General features: G+C 43.4%; 1 protein-coding gene and 1 long non-coding RNA gene across 5 annotated transcripts in view; one reads left to right on the top strand and one right to left on the bottom strand.

Annotated features, from left to right (window-relative positions):
* aldh4a1 (aldehyde dehydrogenase 4 family, member A1) overlaps positions 1-13,182 on the top strand; it is a 93,144-nt gene extending 79,962 nt beyond the window's left edge. For all 3 annotated transcript variants that reach the window (XM_067970132.1, XM_067970133.1, XM_067970131.1), the window contains 2 exons: positions 11,234-11,352; positions 11,971-13,182. In XM_067970132.1, the coding sequence (XP_067826233.1) occupies positions 11,234-11,352; positions 11,971-12,083 (232 nt within the window). In that variant the 3' untranslated portion in view covers positions 12,084-13,182. The remainder of the gene's footprint in view (positions 1-11,233; positions 11,353-11,970) is intronic.
* The window catches only part of LOC137300886 (uncharacterized), a 107,653-nt gene that overhangs the window by 61,033 nt on the left and 30,501 nt on the right, over positions 1-16,119 (bottom strand). For both annotated transcript variants that reach the window (XR_010958176.1, XR_010958175.1), the window contains exon 2: positions 15,080-15,332. This is a non-coding gene — a long non-coding RNA (uncharacterized lncRNA). The remainder of the gene's footprint in view (positions 1-15,079; positions 15,333-16,119) is intronic.

Raw genomic sequence — 16,119 nt, 5'->3', positions numbered from 1 at the left:
GGTGAGTCACTTGCCGCAGAATACCCAGCCTCTGACCTGCTCTTGTAGCCACAGTATTTATGTAGCTAGTCCTGTTAAGTTTCTGGTCAATGGTGACCCCCAGGATGTTGATGGTGGGGGAATTCGGCAATGGTAATGCCGTTGAATGTCAAGGGGAGGTGGTTAGACTCTCTCTTGTTGGAGATGGTCATTGCCTGGCACTTATCTGGCGCGAATGTTACTTGCCACTTATCAGCCCAAGCCTGGATGTTGTCCAGGTCTTGCTGCATGCAGGCTCGGACTGCTTCATTATCTGAGGGGTTGCGAATGGAACTGAACACTGTGCAGTCATCAGCGAACATCCCCATTTCTGACCTTATGATGGAGGGAAGGTCATTGATGAAGCAGCTGAAGATGGTTGGGCCTAGGACACTGCCCTGAGGAACTCCTGCAGCAATGCCCTGGGGCTGAGATGATTGGCCTCCAACAACCACTACCATCTTCCTTTGTGCTAGGTATGACTCCAGCCACTGGAGAGTTTTCCCCCTGATTCCCATTGACTTCAATTTTACTAGGGCTCCTTGGTGCCACACTCGGTCAAATGCTGCCTTGATGTCAAGGGCAGTCACTCTCACCTCACCTCTGGAATTCAGCTCTTTTGTCCATGTTTGGACCAAGGCTGTAATGAGGTCTGGAGCCGAGTGGTCCTGGCGGAACCCAAACTGAGCATCGGTGAGCAGGTTATTGGTGAGTAAGTGCCGCTTGATAGCACTGTCGACAACACCTTCCATCAATTTGCTGATGATTGAGAGTAGACTGATGGGGCGGTAATTGGCCGGATTGGATTTGTCCTGCTTTTTGTGGACAGGACATACCTGGGCAATTTTACACATTGTCAGGTAGATGCCAGTGTTGTAGCTGTATTGGAACAGCTTGGCTAGAGGCACAGCTAGTTCTGGAGCACAAGTCTTCAGTACTACAGCCAGGATGTTGTTGAGACCCATAGCTTTTGCTGTATCCAGTGCACTCAGCCGTTTCTTGATATCACGTGGAGTGAATCGAATTGGCTGAAGACTGGCTTCCGTGATGGTGGGGATATCGGGAGGAGGCTGAGATGGATCATCCACTCGGCATTTCTGGCTGAAGATGGTTGCAAACGCTTCAGCCTTGTCTTTTGCACTCACGTTCTGGACTCTGCCAGCATTGAGGGCCAGATCTGTTCTCATCCCATTCAAATTGGCCCTCCTCCAATTGAGTATTTTTACTTTCTAAACCTTATGATACTATGATCGCTGCTCCCTAAATGCTCTCCCACTGACACTTGCTGCACTTAGCCCACCTTATTCCCTAGAATCAAGTCCAGCAATGCCTCCTTCCTCGTAGGGCTGGAAACGTACTGGTTAAGAAAGTTATCCTGAACACGTTTCAAAAATTCCTCCCCCTCTGTGCCCCATATTATTATTGTTATCCTAGTCTATATTAGGATAGTTGAAATCCCCTATTATCACTACTCTATGGCTTTTGCACCTCTCTGTAATTTCCCTGCAAATTTGCTCCTCTATATCCTTCCCACTAGTTGGTGGCCTATAGAATACACCCAGTAGTGTAATGGCACCTCTTTTATTTCTTAACTCTAACCAAATAGATTCTGTCCTTGACCCCTCCAGGACACCCTCTCTCTCCAGCACTGCAATATTCTCCTTAATCAATAGTGCCACCCCTGCCCCCCTTTTTCTTTCCTTCCCTATCTTTCCTGAACACCTTGTAATCAGGAATATTTAGTACCCAATCCTGCTCTTTTTTGAGCCAGGTCTCGGTTATCGCCACAACATCATATTCCCATGTGGTTATTTGCGCCTGCAGCTCACCAACCTTGTTTACCACACTTCGTGCATTTACACACATGCACTGCAAACCAGTCTTAGACTTTCTTGTACTCTCCCTTAGTCTGATCCCACCTAATACTGTATCATTACTTGCTTTAGTGCTATTTTTCTCCCCGGATCCTTTGTAATCCTTGTTTCTCCTTTCCATTGCTACATCCTGGTGCCCATCCCCCTGCCACATTAGTTTAAACCCCCCCCACCCCCAAGAGCACTAGCGATCCTGTGAAGACATTGGTCCCAGCTCCGTTAAGGTGCAACCCGTCCGGCTTGTACAGGTCCCACCTTCCCCAGAACTGGTTCCAATGCCCCAGGAATCTGAAGCTCTCCCTGCTGCACCATCTCTCCAGCCACGCATTCATCTGCTCTATTATCCTATTCCTATGCTCACTAGCGCAGGGCACCAGGAGTAATTCTCCACTTTACAGTGAGATCTGCTAATATTTATTGAAACCTTTTCAGTTTCTATGTGGAATGTTAAAATTGAAGACCAATTGAGAACCATTTGGGGTAGAAATTTGTCTGGCCCATTTTTGGGCCCAGAATCAGTGCTGCGCAGGCAGAGCTCGCTTCAGGCAAGAGGCCCACGGCTGGCCTGAAATTGGAACTCTAGCTTCATTTCAATAAATTAGTTGAGCTGCGCCTACACAGGCAGTGTGCCCATTTCAGAAGTCAGATTTGGGGCCTCTTCCCTCTCCGGCAGCAGCCCTCAGGTAAGTGCCGGGGGAGAGAGGACATCAGGAGGGGGGTTGATCACAACCGTCAGGAGTGCTGTGGAGCCTGGAGGAACATTAATACTTCTCCACATGAATTTAAAATGAATACATGACTTCTGGAAAACCTGAGCAGGGCTGATGGCCGATGCCTGCTCAGGGCAGTCCAATTTCTTGGTGGGGACCTAAAACAGTCATTAGAACCCTCTTTAGCATAGGTAAGGGGCCTAATGCTAGTTTTAGGTGGCTGCCCTGGATGCCTGAAACTTGTCTGAGGCTAATATGGTATTGGACGTTTTTCAGGAGTCCTTGAAACGCAGAGGATTGCATCTGGAAAACAGGCTCAATGATGACTAGTTTCTACCCCTTTGTCTTTTATCACAGAAACAGCATTGTAATGCTTTCATTTGAGATGTGATGTATGAAACGTAAAGTATGTAAAAAGAAAAAGATTAGTGAAGACAAATGTAGGTCCCTTACAGTCAGAAACGGGAGAATTTATAATGGGGAACAAGGAAATAGCAGAGCAATTAAACAAATACTTTGGTTCTGTCTTCACGGAAGAGGACACAAATTACTTCCCAGAAATGCTAGGGAACCAAGGGACTAGTGAGAAGGAGGAATTAAAGGAAATTAGTATTAGTAAAACAATAGTGCTGGAGAAATTAATGGGACTGAAAACCGATAAATCCCCAGGGCCTGATAATCTGCATCCCAGAATACTAAAAGAGGTAGCCATGGAAATAGTGGATGCATTAGTTGTCATCTTCCAAAATTCAATAGATTATGGAACAGTTACTGCAGATTGGAGGGTGGCAAATGTAACCCTATTATTTAAAATAGGAGGGAGAGAGAAAACAGCGAACTACAGACCGGTTAGCCTAACAGCAGTAGTAGGGAAAATGCTGGAGTCTATTATAAAGGATGTGATAACAGGACACTTAGAAAATATCAGTGGGATTAGACAGTCAACATGGATTTATGAAAGGGAAATCGTGTTTGACAAACCTACTGGAGTTTTTTGAGGATGTAACTGGTAGAATAGATAAGGGAGAACCAGTGGATGTGGTTTATTTGGATTTTCAGAAGACCTTTGATAAAGTCCCACATAAGAGGTTAGTGTGCAAAATTAAAGCACATGGGATTGGTGGTAATATACTGGCATGGATTGAAAATTGGTTAACAGACAGGAAACAGAGAGTAGGAATAAATGGGTCTTTTTCAGGGTGACAGGCAGCGACTAGTGGGGTGCCGCAGGGATCAGTGCTTGGGCCCCAGCCATTCACAATATATATCAATGATTTGGATGAGGGAACCAAATGTAATATTTCCAAGTTTGTTGATGGCACAAAACTAGGTGGGATCGTGAGATGTGAGGAGGATGCTAAGAGGCTTCAAGGCGATTTAGACAAGTTGAGTGAGTGGGCAAATACATGGCAGATGCAGTATAATGTGGATAAATGTGAAGTTATCCACTTCGGAAGGAAAAACAGAAAGGCAGAGTATTATTTAAATGGTGATAGATTGGGGAATGTTGATGTACAAAGGGACCTGGGTGTCCTTGTACGCCAATCACTGAAATCAAATATGCAGAAGCAGCAAGCAGTTAGGAAGGCAAATGGTATGTTGGCCTTCACTGCAAGAGGATTTGAGTACAGGAGCAAGGATGTCTTACTGCAGTTGTACAGGGCCTTGGTGAGACCACATCTGGAGTATTGTGTGCAGTTTTGGTCTCCTTACCTAAGAAAGGATATACTTGCCATAGAGGGAGTGCAGCGAAGGTTCACCAGACTGATTTCTGGGATGGCAGGACTGACATATGAGGAGAGATTGGGTCGACTCGGCCAGTATTCACTCGAACTTAGAAGAATGAGAGGGGATCTCATTGAAACATATAAAATTCTGACAGGGCTGGACAGACTGAATGCAGGGAGGATGTTTACCCTGGCTGGGGGGTCCAGAACGAGGGGTCACAGTCTCAGGATACGAGGTAGGACATTTAGGACTGAGATGAGGAGAAATTTCTTCACTCAGAGGGTGGTGAACCTGTGGAATTCTCTACCACAGGGCTGTGGAGACCAAGTCACTGTATACATTAAAGATGGAGCTAGATAGATTTCTAGACATAAAAGGCATCAAGGAGTATGGGGAGAGAGCGGGAATATGGTATTGAGATAGAGGATCAGCCATGATCATATTGAATGGCGGGGTAGGCTCGAAGGGCCGAATGGCCTACTCCTGCTCCTATTTTCTATGTTTAGTCCACTTATGCTGTCCTATGTTAAGAACATTAACTCCCCACCCGGCAAAAACCAAGGAGGGGATAGTTAACATGGAGCAGGAGACATACCCACTAGCCTCCCACCCTGATCTTGCCTACTACATCAGGGACACATGCCCAAAGCCATTGGGATCCTTGTCATCAGAAACCAACTACAATCTTAACCCCAGGCCTGTGCCCCACGAGAAGCCCTCGTGCCTTCCTATCCAAGCCAAACCTGTCAGGAACAGGAGCTGGGCCCAGAAGAGACCCAGAAAGGTCGGTTTCTTTTTTTTAAAAATGCTTCCTTGGGCCAGGAGCAGGTGTGCTCTTCCAGGCTCCACAAGGAAACCGTGGGCCTCCCCTGCCCTGGGCTTCTCTCCCTTTGCGACCCTCTTCCTAACCACTTACCTTAATGCTGAAGACTGTTCAATTGGGTCCCTGACACCAGCCTCATGCTGCCTGGAATCTCTGTCCCACCTGCTGGTGATGTAGCTCTTCCCGCTGGGTTTAGGTGGGAGACTGACGCTGATCAGACCCAGAAGTTCGAATCTCTCAGGCCTCGTGCTGCAGAGGGCCGGCCTACAGTCCACCTTGGCCTCATCAATCCTGCCCGCCCTTAGAATCGCACCCCAGAACTTTTAAGAAACAGGAAAAGGCCATTAGGCCCAACAATGTTGTCCTTTTCTGACCCATACACCCCACCTACCTGACTTCTCACCATGTTCTCCTTTCTCCAGAAATGCACCCAGTTACGTTGTAAACTCACTTATACTGTACATTTCTGTGGCTTTCCCTGGTAAGTTATACAACTCAATTACCCTTTTGTTGATAAAACATGCTGGAGTTCCATTCTTACTCCCAATATTTAACTTATGGCCCCAGGTATTTGAACCCCTCTCCACACCAATCAATGTTTCTGCATTAACACTCTCGATACCCTTCATGCCAATAAACATTTCAATTTGGCCACCTCAAAGTCTCCTATTTTCCAAACGAAACAAACTTAACTTCCTTAAGCTTATCAGCTTGATTCACTTTGCAGAATTCTTGTAGGTCAGAAGGTTGTAGGTTTGAGTCACAGAGCAGGATTTAACCGTGTCTGCCACCTATACTCTAAGCTGCAACACCATTGTAGTACTGAGGAAGTGCTGCACTAAACCAAGGTCTCATACGTCTGTTCAGATGGAAACTAAAGATCCCATGGCACTATTCTAAGAAGAGCAGGAAGTTCCCCCATTGTTCAGACCGACATCATCAAGCAAAGCACTTTAAGATGTTTTGATGATATGATAAGTTGCTATATAAAAGCCCTTCTTTCTTTCTTTCCTCTTAATTTAAATCATCTTCATTGTCTGCTTCTATACCATATTAAGAGCAATTGTAAACAATTTTACAACACCAAGTTATAGTCCAGCAATTTTATTTTAAATTCACAAGCTTTCGGAGGCTTCCTCCTTCGTCAGGTGAATGATGTGAAAATGACGAAGGAGGAAGCCTCCGAAAGCTTGTGAATTTAAAATAAAATTGCTGGACTATAACTTGGTGTTGTAAAATTGTTTACAATTGTCAACCCCAGTCCATCACCGGCATCTCCACATCATATTAAGAGCAGTAATAATACTGTTCAGGGACTGGTGGAATGACCTCCAATAACCTAATGCAGCTACTGCTCCAGATTCAACAGTTCTGTTGTAGGAACCAAAACTGGGATGAATCTCATCCAATACTGAATGACATGCATATTGGGGGATGCAGCAGCATTTGCTGTTGGTGTTTGCACTAATATCCATATGATTTGGTGACCTCAACGGACCAACACCTTATATAGCAACAATAGATTCTGTGTGGATTTGTAACCTATCCCTCTGCTGGTACTAACCACTATCTTTTTCACTGCAGCTAGACACTGGATTGGCCTTTTCATAGATTTATCCATAATAACCCCTAGATACCTTTCCTGTTCAACACACTGTATAACTGTCCAATTTAATATATAATACCTCCTTCGATTCCTTGTTCCCATACTAATTATTTTGCACTTAACCACAACAACAACAATATGCATTTAAACATCACCTTAACACAGGAAGTCCTATGGCACTTTGCAGAAGCATAATCAGACAAAAATTGACAGAGCCAAAGAAAGAGATATTAGACACATTGCACTTTCTGTATTCTGCTTGATTCTCTACTGTATCATTCTGACATTTATCATAAGCCTCCTTTTTCTGTTTCATTTTAACTTCAATTTCTTTAATCATCCAGGGAGCTCTAGCTTTGGATGCCCTTCCTTTCCGCCTCATAGCAATGTGTCTAGTCTGTACCCGAACTATCTCCTCTTTGAAGGCTTCCTATTGCTCATTTACTGCTTTACCTGCCAGTCTTTGTTTCCAATTGACCTGGGCATGATCCCTTTTCAACTCACTGAAATTAGCCCTCTTCCAGTTGAGTATTCACCTTTGATTGTTCCTTGTTCTTTTCCATGACTACTCTAAACTTAATGATATTTTGATCAGTTTCCCAAATGTTCTCCCACTGAAACATGCTCTACTTGCCCCACTTCATTCCCCAGAACTAGATCCAGCACTTCTTCCTTCCTCATTGGGCTGGAAACATACTGATCAAGAAAATTCTTCTGTACACATTTCAGGAATTCCTCCCCTCCTTGCTCTTTACACTGATTCTTTCCCCAGTTTATATAAGGATAATTGAACTCCACCATTATCACTACCCTATTGTTTTTACATCTTTCTGAAATTTGCTTGCAGATTTGCTCCTCCATCTCCTTCCCACTATTTGGTGGTCTATAGTAAACACCCAGCAGCGTTAATAGCTCTTCTTCTGTTCCTTAATTTTAACAAATAAATTCTGTCTTTTAATTCTCAAGCACATCATCCTTTACCACGGTAGTAACTATCTTTGATCAATACTGTCATCCCCTCTTTTTTTTCCTTCACTATTCCTCCTGAATACATTGTAGCCAGGAATGTTAAGTTCCCATTCCTGCCCTTGTTTGAGCCAGGTCCTCTTCCCCCCCCACCCCGGACCGCAAAACTCCTCTCGTGGTCAGTTCTGATTTTAGCTGTGTGATTGGGAGACATCAAACAGAAAATAGTAAATAGGAGCAGGAGCAGGCCAAACAGCACCTCGAGCCTGCCCCGCCATTCAATCAGATCATGGCTGACCTTCGACCCAAACTCCACTTTCCTGCCTAATTCCCCATATCCCTTGATTCCCCTAGAGCCCAAAAATCTATCTATCTCAGCCTTGCATATACTCAATGACACAGCATCCACAGCCCTCTGGGGCAGAGAATTCCAAACATTCACAACCCTCTGAGTGAAGAAATTCCTCCTCATCTCAGTCTTAAATGGCCGGCCCCTTACCCTGAGATTGTGCCCTCTAGTTCTTGACTCTCCAACCGGGGGAAACAACCTCTTAGCATCTACCCTGTCAAGCCCCCTCAGAATCTTTTATGTTTTAATTAGATCACCTCTCATTCTTCTTAACTCCAGATACTGTAGGCCAATTCTACTCAATCTCTCCTCATAGGACAACCCTCTTATCCCAGGAATTAATCTAGTGAACCTTTGTTGCACTGCCTCCAAGGCAAGTATATCCTTCCTTAGATAAGGAGACCAAAACTGTACACAGTACGCCAGGTGAGGTCTCACCAAAGCCCTGTACAATTGTAGTAAGACTTCTTTACTCTTGTACTCCAACCCCCTTACAGTAGAGGCCAACATCCTATTTGCCTTCCTAATTGTTTGCTGTACCTGCATGCTAACTTTTTGTGTTTCTTGTACGAGGACACCCAAATCTCTCTGAGCACCAACATTTAATAGTTTCTCATCATTTAAAAAATATTCTGTTTTTCTCTTCTTCCTACCATAGTGAATAATAACCTTACATTTCCCTATATTATACTCTGCCACCTTCTTGCCCACTCACTTAACCTGTCTATATCCCTTTGCAGATTCTTTGTGTCCTCCTCACAGCTTACTTTCCCACCTAGCTTTGTATCAGTAGCAAACTTGGATAGGTTACACTCGGTCCCTTCATCTAAGTCATTAATATAGATTGTAAATAGCTGAGGCCCAAGCACCAATCCTTGCGGCACCCCACTAGTTATAGCCTGCCAACCTGAGAGTGACCCGTTTATCCCTACTCTTTTTTTTGTCCGTTAACCAATCCTCCATCCATGCTAATATACTACTCCCAACCCCATGAGTCTTTATCTTGGGTAACATCTTTTATGTGGCACCTTATCAAATGCCTTTTGAAAATCCAAATATACTAACTGATTCCCCTTTATCTACCCTGCTGGTTACATCCTCAAACTCTAATACATTTGTCAAACATGATTTCCCTTTCATAAAACCATGTTGACTCCACTTAATCATATTATGATTTTCTAAGTGCCCTATTACCACTTCCTTAATAATTGATTCCAGCATTTTGTGGATGACTAATGTCAGGCTAACTGGCCTTTAATTCCCTGTTTTCTCTCTCCCTCCTTTCTTGAATAATGGTGTTACATTTGCTACCTTCCAATCCGCTGGGACTGTTCTAGAATCTAGGGAATTTTGGAAGATCATAACCAATGCATCCACTATCTCTGTAGCCACCTCTTTTAGAACCCTAGGATGTAGGCCACCAGGTCCAGGGGATTTATCGGCTGGAATCTAGGTATAGTGAAACCTGTATAAATGGACACTCATTGAGAGACCCAAATAACGTACATGGTAAAATATATAAGAGGCACTCTGAAACCATGGACACTCTCAAATTACGAACCATGGACTGCCTTTTACAATTTAAACACGGGACATAACCTGTCGCAAAGCTGCCGTATCTGGAACTTTCACTGAGTCGGAATCACTGGTTCTTCCCCTTGCAGCTTGTTTCCTTTCTGCCCCCAAATTCTTGTGAGGTCAGTGTATGCCAGTCAGCGCAAGGCGGCAGCAGGTTCTGTGAGAGGATCTGCTTTTGTTGAATGGGGAACTCTTTACCCACCATGCATAACAGCAAAGAAACCACTCTATGGGATTGAATGCTTGCATGGCTCGAACCCTGGGATAGAGCGGTTTCTCGTATTCTTTGCCTTGGCTTCTGATGGTGGACCTGCTTCTTTGAGGAAGTTTATCTTTGGGGAGTGAAGGTGGACAGCTGTCCCAGACCTCTCTGCTGCTCAATAGAGTGATGGACAGACCTGAGAGTCCCAGCTATCAGTCTTCCTGCAGACTCACTGCTCAACCAGAAAATTGCAGCTTCACATCTACAAATAATGTGACCTGTTGTGTTTTCCCTCTCGAATGTTCTCAGTCCATTTTAAGTCTTGCCTTTGGAAGCTTCAATATACCGACTGGCACAACCTGCCATCACGTTTTCCCCCATTTTTTGTCCTGTGACTGCCCTAATGCTGGTAACTAGAACTGAGAAATGCAGTCTATAACTGAAGTTGCACTCTGCTTCATGTAAGAATGGTTTGAAATGAAACGGGAATTTAGACCGCAAAACTGTTAAGTGAACAGAGCTGAATGCTGGTGTGTGTGAGGGGGATTCTTAGCATTGTTGCAGCTGATTTGGTGCCGATCGTAATCTCAACTGGTTCTTCAAGATTGTTGGGAAAGTTTTTACAGTACATACAATGACCATTTTGAAAATAAGGACACCTGCGAAAAAAAAAGACAGTTAACGCAAGTCCCCATGGTGTCTGTAATTTACAGGTTTCACTGTACTTGAGAGGGAGTCACGTGGGGACTTTATGATGCAACTACTGGTGGCCAATTACAAAGAAGCAGTATTCAGATGAGAAACAGGTTGTCTGTCTCTGCCTATCGATGACTATAGTGGGAGAGTTTGTGTGGGAATTAGTGATTTGTGACAGATGCTGATGTTTTATTTATGAAATTTTGCACCTGATGGAAATGCTACTGCTGCATAATAAGTTTCAAAGTGCTAAAATTCTAATTAAAATATTTTATTTATACATTTGGACCACGGTGGTTAGGAACGGTTATGGAGAGAACAACCTGCAATTAATTTCCAATATAAATAAATCAAAGTTAAGAAACAAAAGCATTTCATATAAATTACAGGTTAAGAGTGAAGCTAAACTAGATCTTCTAGTGTTAATAAAGGTGACTTTGGCAAGACAGTGTTGGGAGATCCTAAATTCAGGGCTGCTAACGTATCTTGGGGGTAATTTTAACTTTTGGCAATAGTGTACAATGGGCGATATCTGATCAGCCGCCCGTTAAGACACATCTCCCAATTTTCATTTGCATCGACTTCAATGGGGAGAATTAACGCCCATTTTACACTATCGTCCAAAGTTAAAATGACCCCACTGCTTGAAAATCAGATTTTTTTTTTACCAAATTTTGTTTCAGAAATGTTGTAGCTGAAGCATGTAAAGTTCTGCGGTATTCTGCTGGAAACTTCTACATTAACGACAAGTCAACTGGCTCCGTTGTTGCACAGCAGCCGTTTGGAGGGGCTCGGATCTCTGGTAAGTGGATTGAGTTTAGAAAAGTCTGTTTGGTTAATGATGTAGTTAAAATAAAGTTTGAATTTTAATTGAGTCTTTGACACTGAGTCCTATAAGGTTGCCAGCCCAAGTGAAGGATACTACTGTTATCAGTCCTGAGTCCTATAAGGTTGCTAGCCTGACTGTTATCAGTCTGCTAAGCACCTGGTGCAGTGGTTGAAGTGGAATTTGTGTGAAGAATAATCTGTTTTTACATCATTGGAAACAATTTTTCTAACTTTTGATCTGTGCCATTGCCTGCTTATTGCAAGGGTCTTTTCTGTTACCTATCTCAACCAGTATAAAAAGTTCCAAATACTTTTTTTTAAAATCCTGTAAAAGGGAACTGCACAGACCTCCAAGACCGATCTACCATTGGAGATTTTAAAAGTAAAATGTTTATTTTAAATCTTGCAAATCAGATATTACTGGCAAAACAGAAATTAAACTTTATGCTAGCATTACACAGGCAGCATGAGAGTCTCAACTCTCCAAGGATGCTTGGAAAACCATAAAAGAGGAATTACTAAAGGTTCAGTAAACTATAATTGAAAAACAAATTGAGACACCATTAACTGTGTAGCTCTTTTCCTTTCTCAGGAACTAATGACAAGCCTGGAGGTCCCCACTACATCCTTCGTTGGACATCACCACAATCTGTAAAGGAGACACATGTTCCCCTGACCACATGGAGATATCCTTATATGGAATAGATACTCGAAAAGCAGCATTAATGTGCTCCAATGAACATTTTTACAATTTGATACTCACTGAAAACTTTTCTTAAAATACCTGCAGCTGTTAAGCCACTTGAAGTTTATTTCCAGCTATGCATTTGGGAAGTGCCTTCCGTCCACTATAATTTCTGAGTTGTGTAAAAGACTAAATTCTCAAAAGTTTGCTTCAGCACTGGTCAAAACCGATGGCAGAGTTTTTTTAATACAAGACTTGAGACTAAGTCTGGGCAGTTTTTAATAATTGTGCATGTCATCTTAATGAAATCCTGTGCATTATTTCAGAGTTTAATATTTTATGGTTAAACTGTGTAATTCTCAGTACTGACTCAGCAAGATTTTATTGCAAACATTTCTCTGGAAATGAAATATCCGATTCAGTGCTCCGACAAAAAGTATGAATACTTAAGTTTGTTTTAGATCTTATTTCTACTGTAACTGCTCCAAAAATCACAATTTGCAAAAATCATAAATGATTAATATAAATCTGAACTCAAACTGCACTGTTGGAAGCACTAAATACACTTTCAATAATTGTAACCATCCTATGAATCAACAGAAATGCTGACATAGTTGTAAAAGGCTGGAGAGTAGCTCCAAAGGACAACACGCATAATTTACTGGCCAGAATGTTGTTCATCAGCTGACCTCTTTTTTTCTTTGGTGAACTGTCTTTAATTGTACATTTTCTTTTAGACTTGTGTAATTAAGTCCGTTTTATTCTTTTGTGCAGTAATCAGTAGAGCCGTCTCTGGGATCTCCAAGAAGGAGCATTGTATGAAAATGATTTTAGAATTGGTTTAACTTATTGTGTGGTTCTGTGCTAGTGCTTTGTTAGCAATAACTAAAAGCATTGCTGAAACCTAGATTGCAGAATAATTATTCCATTTGTAATATGGCCTGGTGCGAGATGGAAAAAATATTCAACAATGAATGTGAATTTCAGTTTTAAAAAAAACATGCAGTACTCACTGTTTGTGTGAAAGAATGTGGAAGTGATTGCATTGGGAATTAGTAGCTAATCAACTGATAGTTATTTTTGTTGCTGAATGAAATTAAAGATTATCTGAAATGGAAAGCTCTTGCTTCTCTTGCATTCTTGACTCTGATAATCAAATCGAATTCAATCCAAACTTTGTCTTTTTCCTGCAAACACCATGGGGGTGATTTTAAACCCCAAGTACGGGTGGGCTGGGGGTAGGTGGGAGTTGAAAATAGTTGTTTTTTGGGAACGCAAAGTCCAAAAATTTTGCGGTTGTGATCCAAAAAAACAACTATTTTCAACTCCCACCTGCCCCCAACCCACCCGTTCTTGGGGTTTAAAAACAACCCCTATGTCTGGAAAAGTAAGATTCAGTAACCACTTTACAGAATACCAATGGATTCTGCATTAATAAAGCCTACTGTATTCTGTGTAGATCAAGTAGAGAATAGCACTGTTGGCCAGGGGCTGCAAAAAACTACTGAGTTTATTCCAAATTGCTAACACTCAGGCAAAGTAACTTTTGAACTGAAGTGACCTGGAGTTCAGTCACTGGTCTGAGCTGGCCGGAACCGGTTTGATTTAGTTACACTTCTAAGGGACAAAGGAGATGTGACGAGACACCAGTCCTTATTTAGAAAAGGAGTAATGAGGTGATGCTACCCTTGGAACAGAGCCAATAATGGGATGACACCGAGCAAATCTAAGCCAACAGGGGACAGACAACTTGGGAATAAGACTGAAGAATTGCAGGCTTGGTGCCAGTGTGTGCGAAACTCCGGAGACTAATCATCGCGGAAGTGGAAGACCCTACGTCAGGGACGTTGAGACGACGTCAAGAGAAAGAGAACGGAACGCCTGGCCAGCGTCAGCTCTCCATTCCGGGTAATATAGTATCCTTTCTATTCTGTGACCACTCGGAGTGTCAGAGAAACCTAGTGGGTGTGCGTTTAAATCCTAGTTTGGGTATAAAACTGTATAACCTGCTGTAAACTGCATGCCTATATCTAACCAGACGTATAAGCTATATGTACATGATCTAACAACGTTAATAAAGCGAATTGAGAATTTAGAGAGAATTGACTCAGCTCCTCTTTGTACTAAGCCAATAACCGTAACCGGTGACCTCCGGTCTACAGCACCATGATTTAGTTTTGAGAGTCATGAGCTAAGGAGGGAAGGGTCATGACTACTTTTCCAAAACTAGAAAGTGTCATTTTGTTACTTGAAGCCCATAAAGGATAGTGCCATTTATTTAATACTACGGTCTGTTGGTATTCCGTGCAGGATATATGTACTACAATCACTTCCTCATCTCTGCCTTGGATGCCCTTGTCCCCAGTAAAACAACACAATTTAATATAGTAAAACGTCCCATTGTGCTTCACAGGAGCGATTATCAAACAAAATGTGACACCGAGCCACAAAAGGAGATATTAAAACAGGTGACCAAAAGCTTGGTCAAAGAAGTAGGTTTTAAATAAGGTAGAGAAGGTTAGGGAAGGAATTCCAGAGCTTAGGGCCTGGCAGCTGAAAGCACAGCCGCTAATGGTGGAGCAATTAAAATCGGGGCTGCGCAAGAGGCCAGAATTGGAGGGGCGCAGAGATCTTGGAGGGTTGTACAGCTGGAGAAGGTTACGGAGATAGAGAGGGACGGGGCCATGGAGGGATTTGAAAACAAGGATGAGAATTTTAAAAATCAAGGCGTTGCCGGACCAGGAGCCAATGTAGATCAGTGGGTACAAAGCTGTCAGCGCTGCCTCCAGAGGATCCAACATTGTGGATCCCAATGCAATGTTCATAGAGCTGACCACTCCATGGTTGACTACATGGTCTGGATGTCATGCCCAAGACCCCACACAAGTTGGAGCTGGACTCCTCCATGCTCTCTGCCATTGTGTGGAAGGTCATTGGTAGAGGCTGCCCAGCACACTTAGAAGTTTGTGATGTATAGCCAACAGTCTGTAGGCTGTGTCCTCAAGGTCTTCATTACCTCCCTCTGCAGCAGGGCAAGGATGCAAGGTCGTCTTCCGGCAACATGCTCCCTGGACCGTCCTATCCGCCTGCCCATGCTCCGGCACACATGCTCAGTGAATCTCCCACTGCAGACCTCTTCTAGGCTCTAAAATATGTGAGTGCCAGTCTCTGAGCTGGTGCTTATTAGTCACTGTTGAATGACTTTGGATCTTCTGGAAGGGTGTCCTTCTCTTCCCTCAGCCCCGCTGTGCCCTCTAGAGTTTCAGGATCTGAAAGGGATGAGAGGGATAAGGGTTAGCAGTTAGTGGCAAGGCTAAGCTGAGACAGATGAGTGACTGCTGAAAGCAGCAGCCCTGTGAGAAGGGAAAGGAGGTGACTTGGCTAAAAACCTTGTGGGACTTGTCACTCAGCCCCTCCAGAAGCCCCATTTGTGACATACCCCCTGCCCACATTGTCCATGATGGTCTCTTAGAGAGAGGACAGTATGTGTAGGGATGTGTAAAAGAGATAGTGTTAGCCTCATGAGGGAAGTAATAATGAGGACAGTAGCAGCTGCAGAATGCTGCAGTAACAGCAGAAGGAGATGCTGCTGCAGTGACTGGAAGAGAGCGGTGGGAAGCAGGGGAGGAAAAGGCTTGTGAGTGCTGAGGCTATAGGTAATGCAGGGCTATGCAGAAAGTATTGAGAGGTATGAGTTAATCTTACCTTAGTAGCCTATGTCAGATTATTGAACTTTTTTGCCATGAAATTTTACGTGAGGGCAGACGGGGCCTTGGTTTAACGTCTCATCCAAAAGACAGCACCTCCGACAGTGTAGCACTCAGTACTGCACTGGGACTGTCAGCCTGGATTATGTGCTCAAGTCTCTGGAGTGCGACTTGAATCCACAACCTTCTGACTCAGAGGCTAGAATGCTACCAACTGATCCATGGCTGACACCTTTCCAAGGGTTCCTTGGAAATCCGTCCAGATAACGTCTCTTGTACAACCAGTGCTAAGTATACCTGCATGAATCACGCATACTTGCCACAGACGGCCTCACTATGCCCTATTCAA

Source organism: Heptranchias perlo, chromosome 32 (genome assembly GCF_035084215.1).
Source record: "Heptranchias perlo isolate sHepPer1 chromosome 32, sHepPer1.hap1, whole genome shotgun sequence".
Classification (NCBI taxonomy): Eukaryota; Metazoa; Chordata; class Chondrichthyes; order Hexanchiformes; family Hexanchidae; genus Heptranchias; species Heptranchias perlo.
Note: the sequence above shows the minus strand (reverse complement) of the source record. Positions and strands in the feature narration are given on the sequence as shown.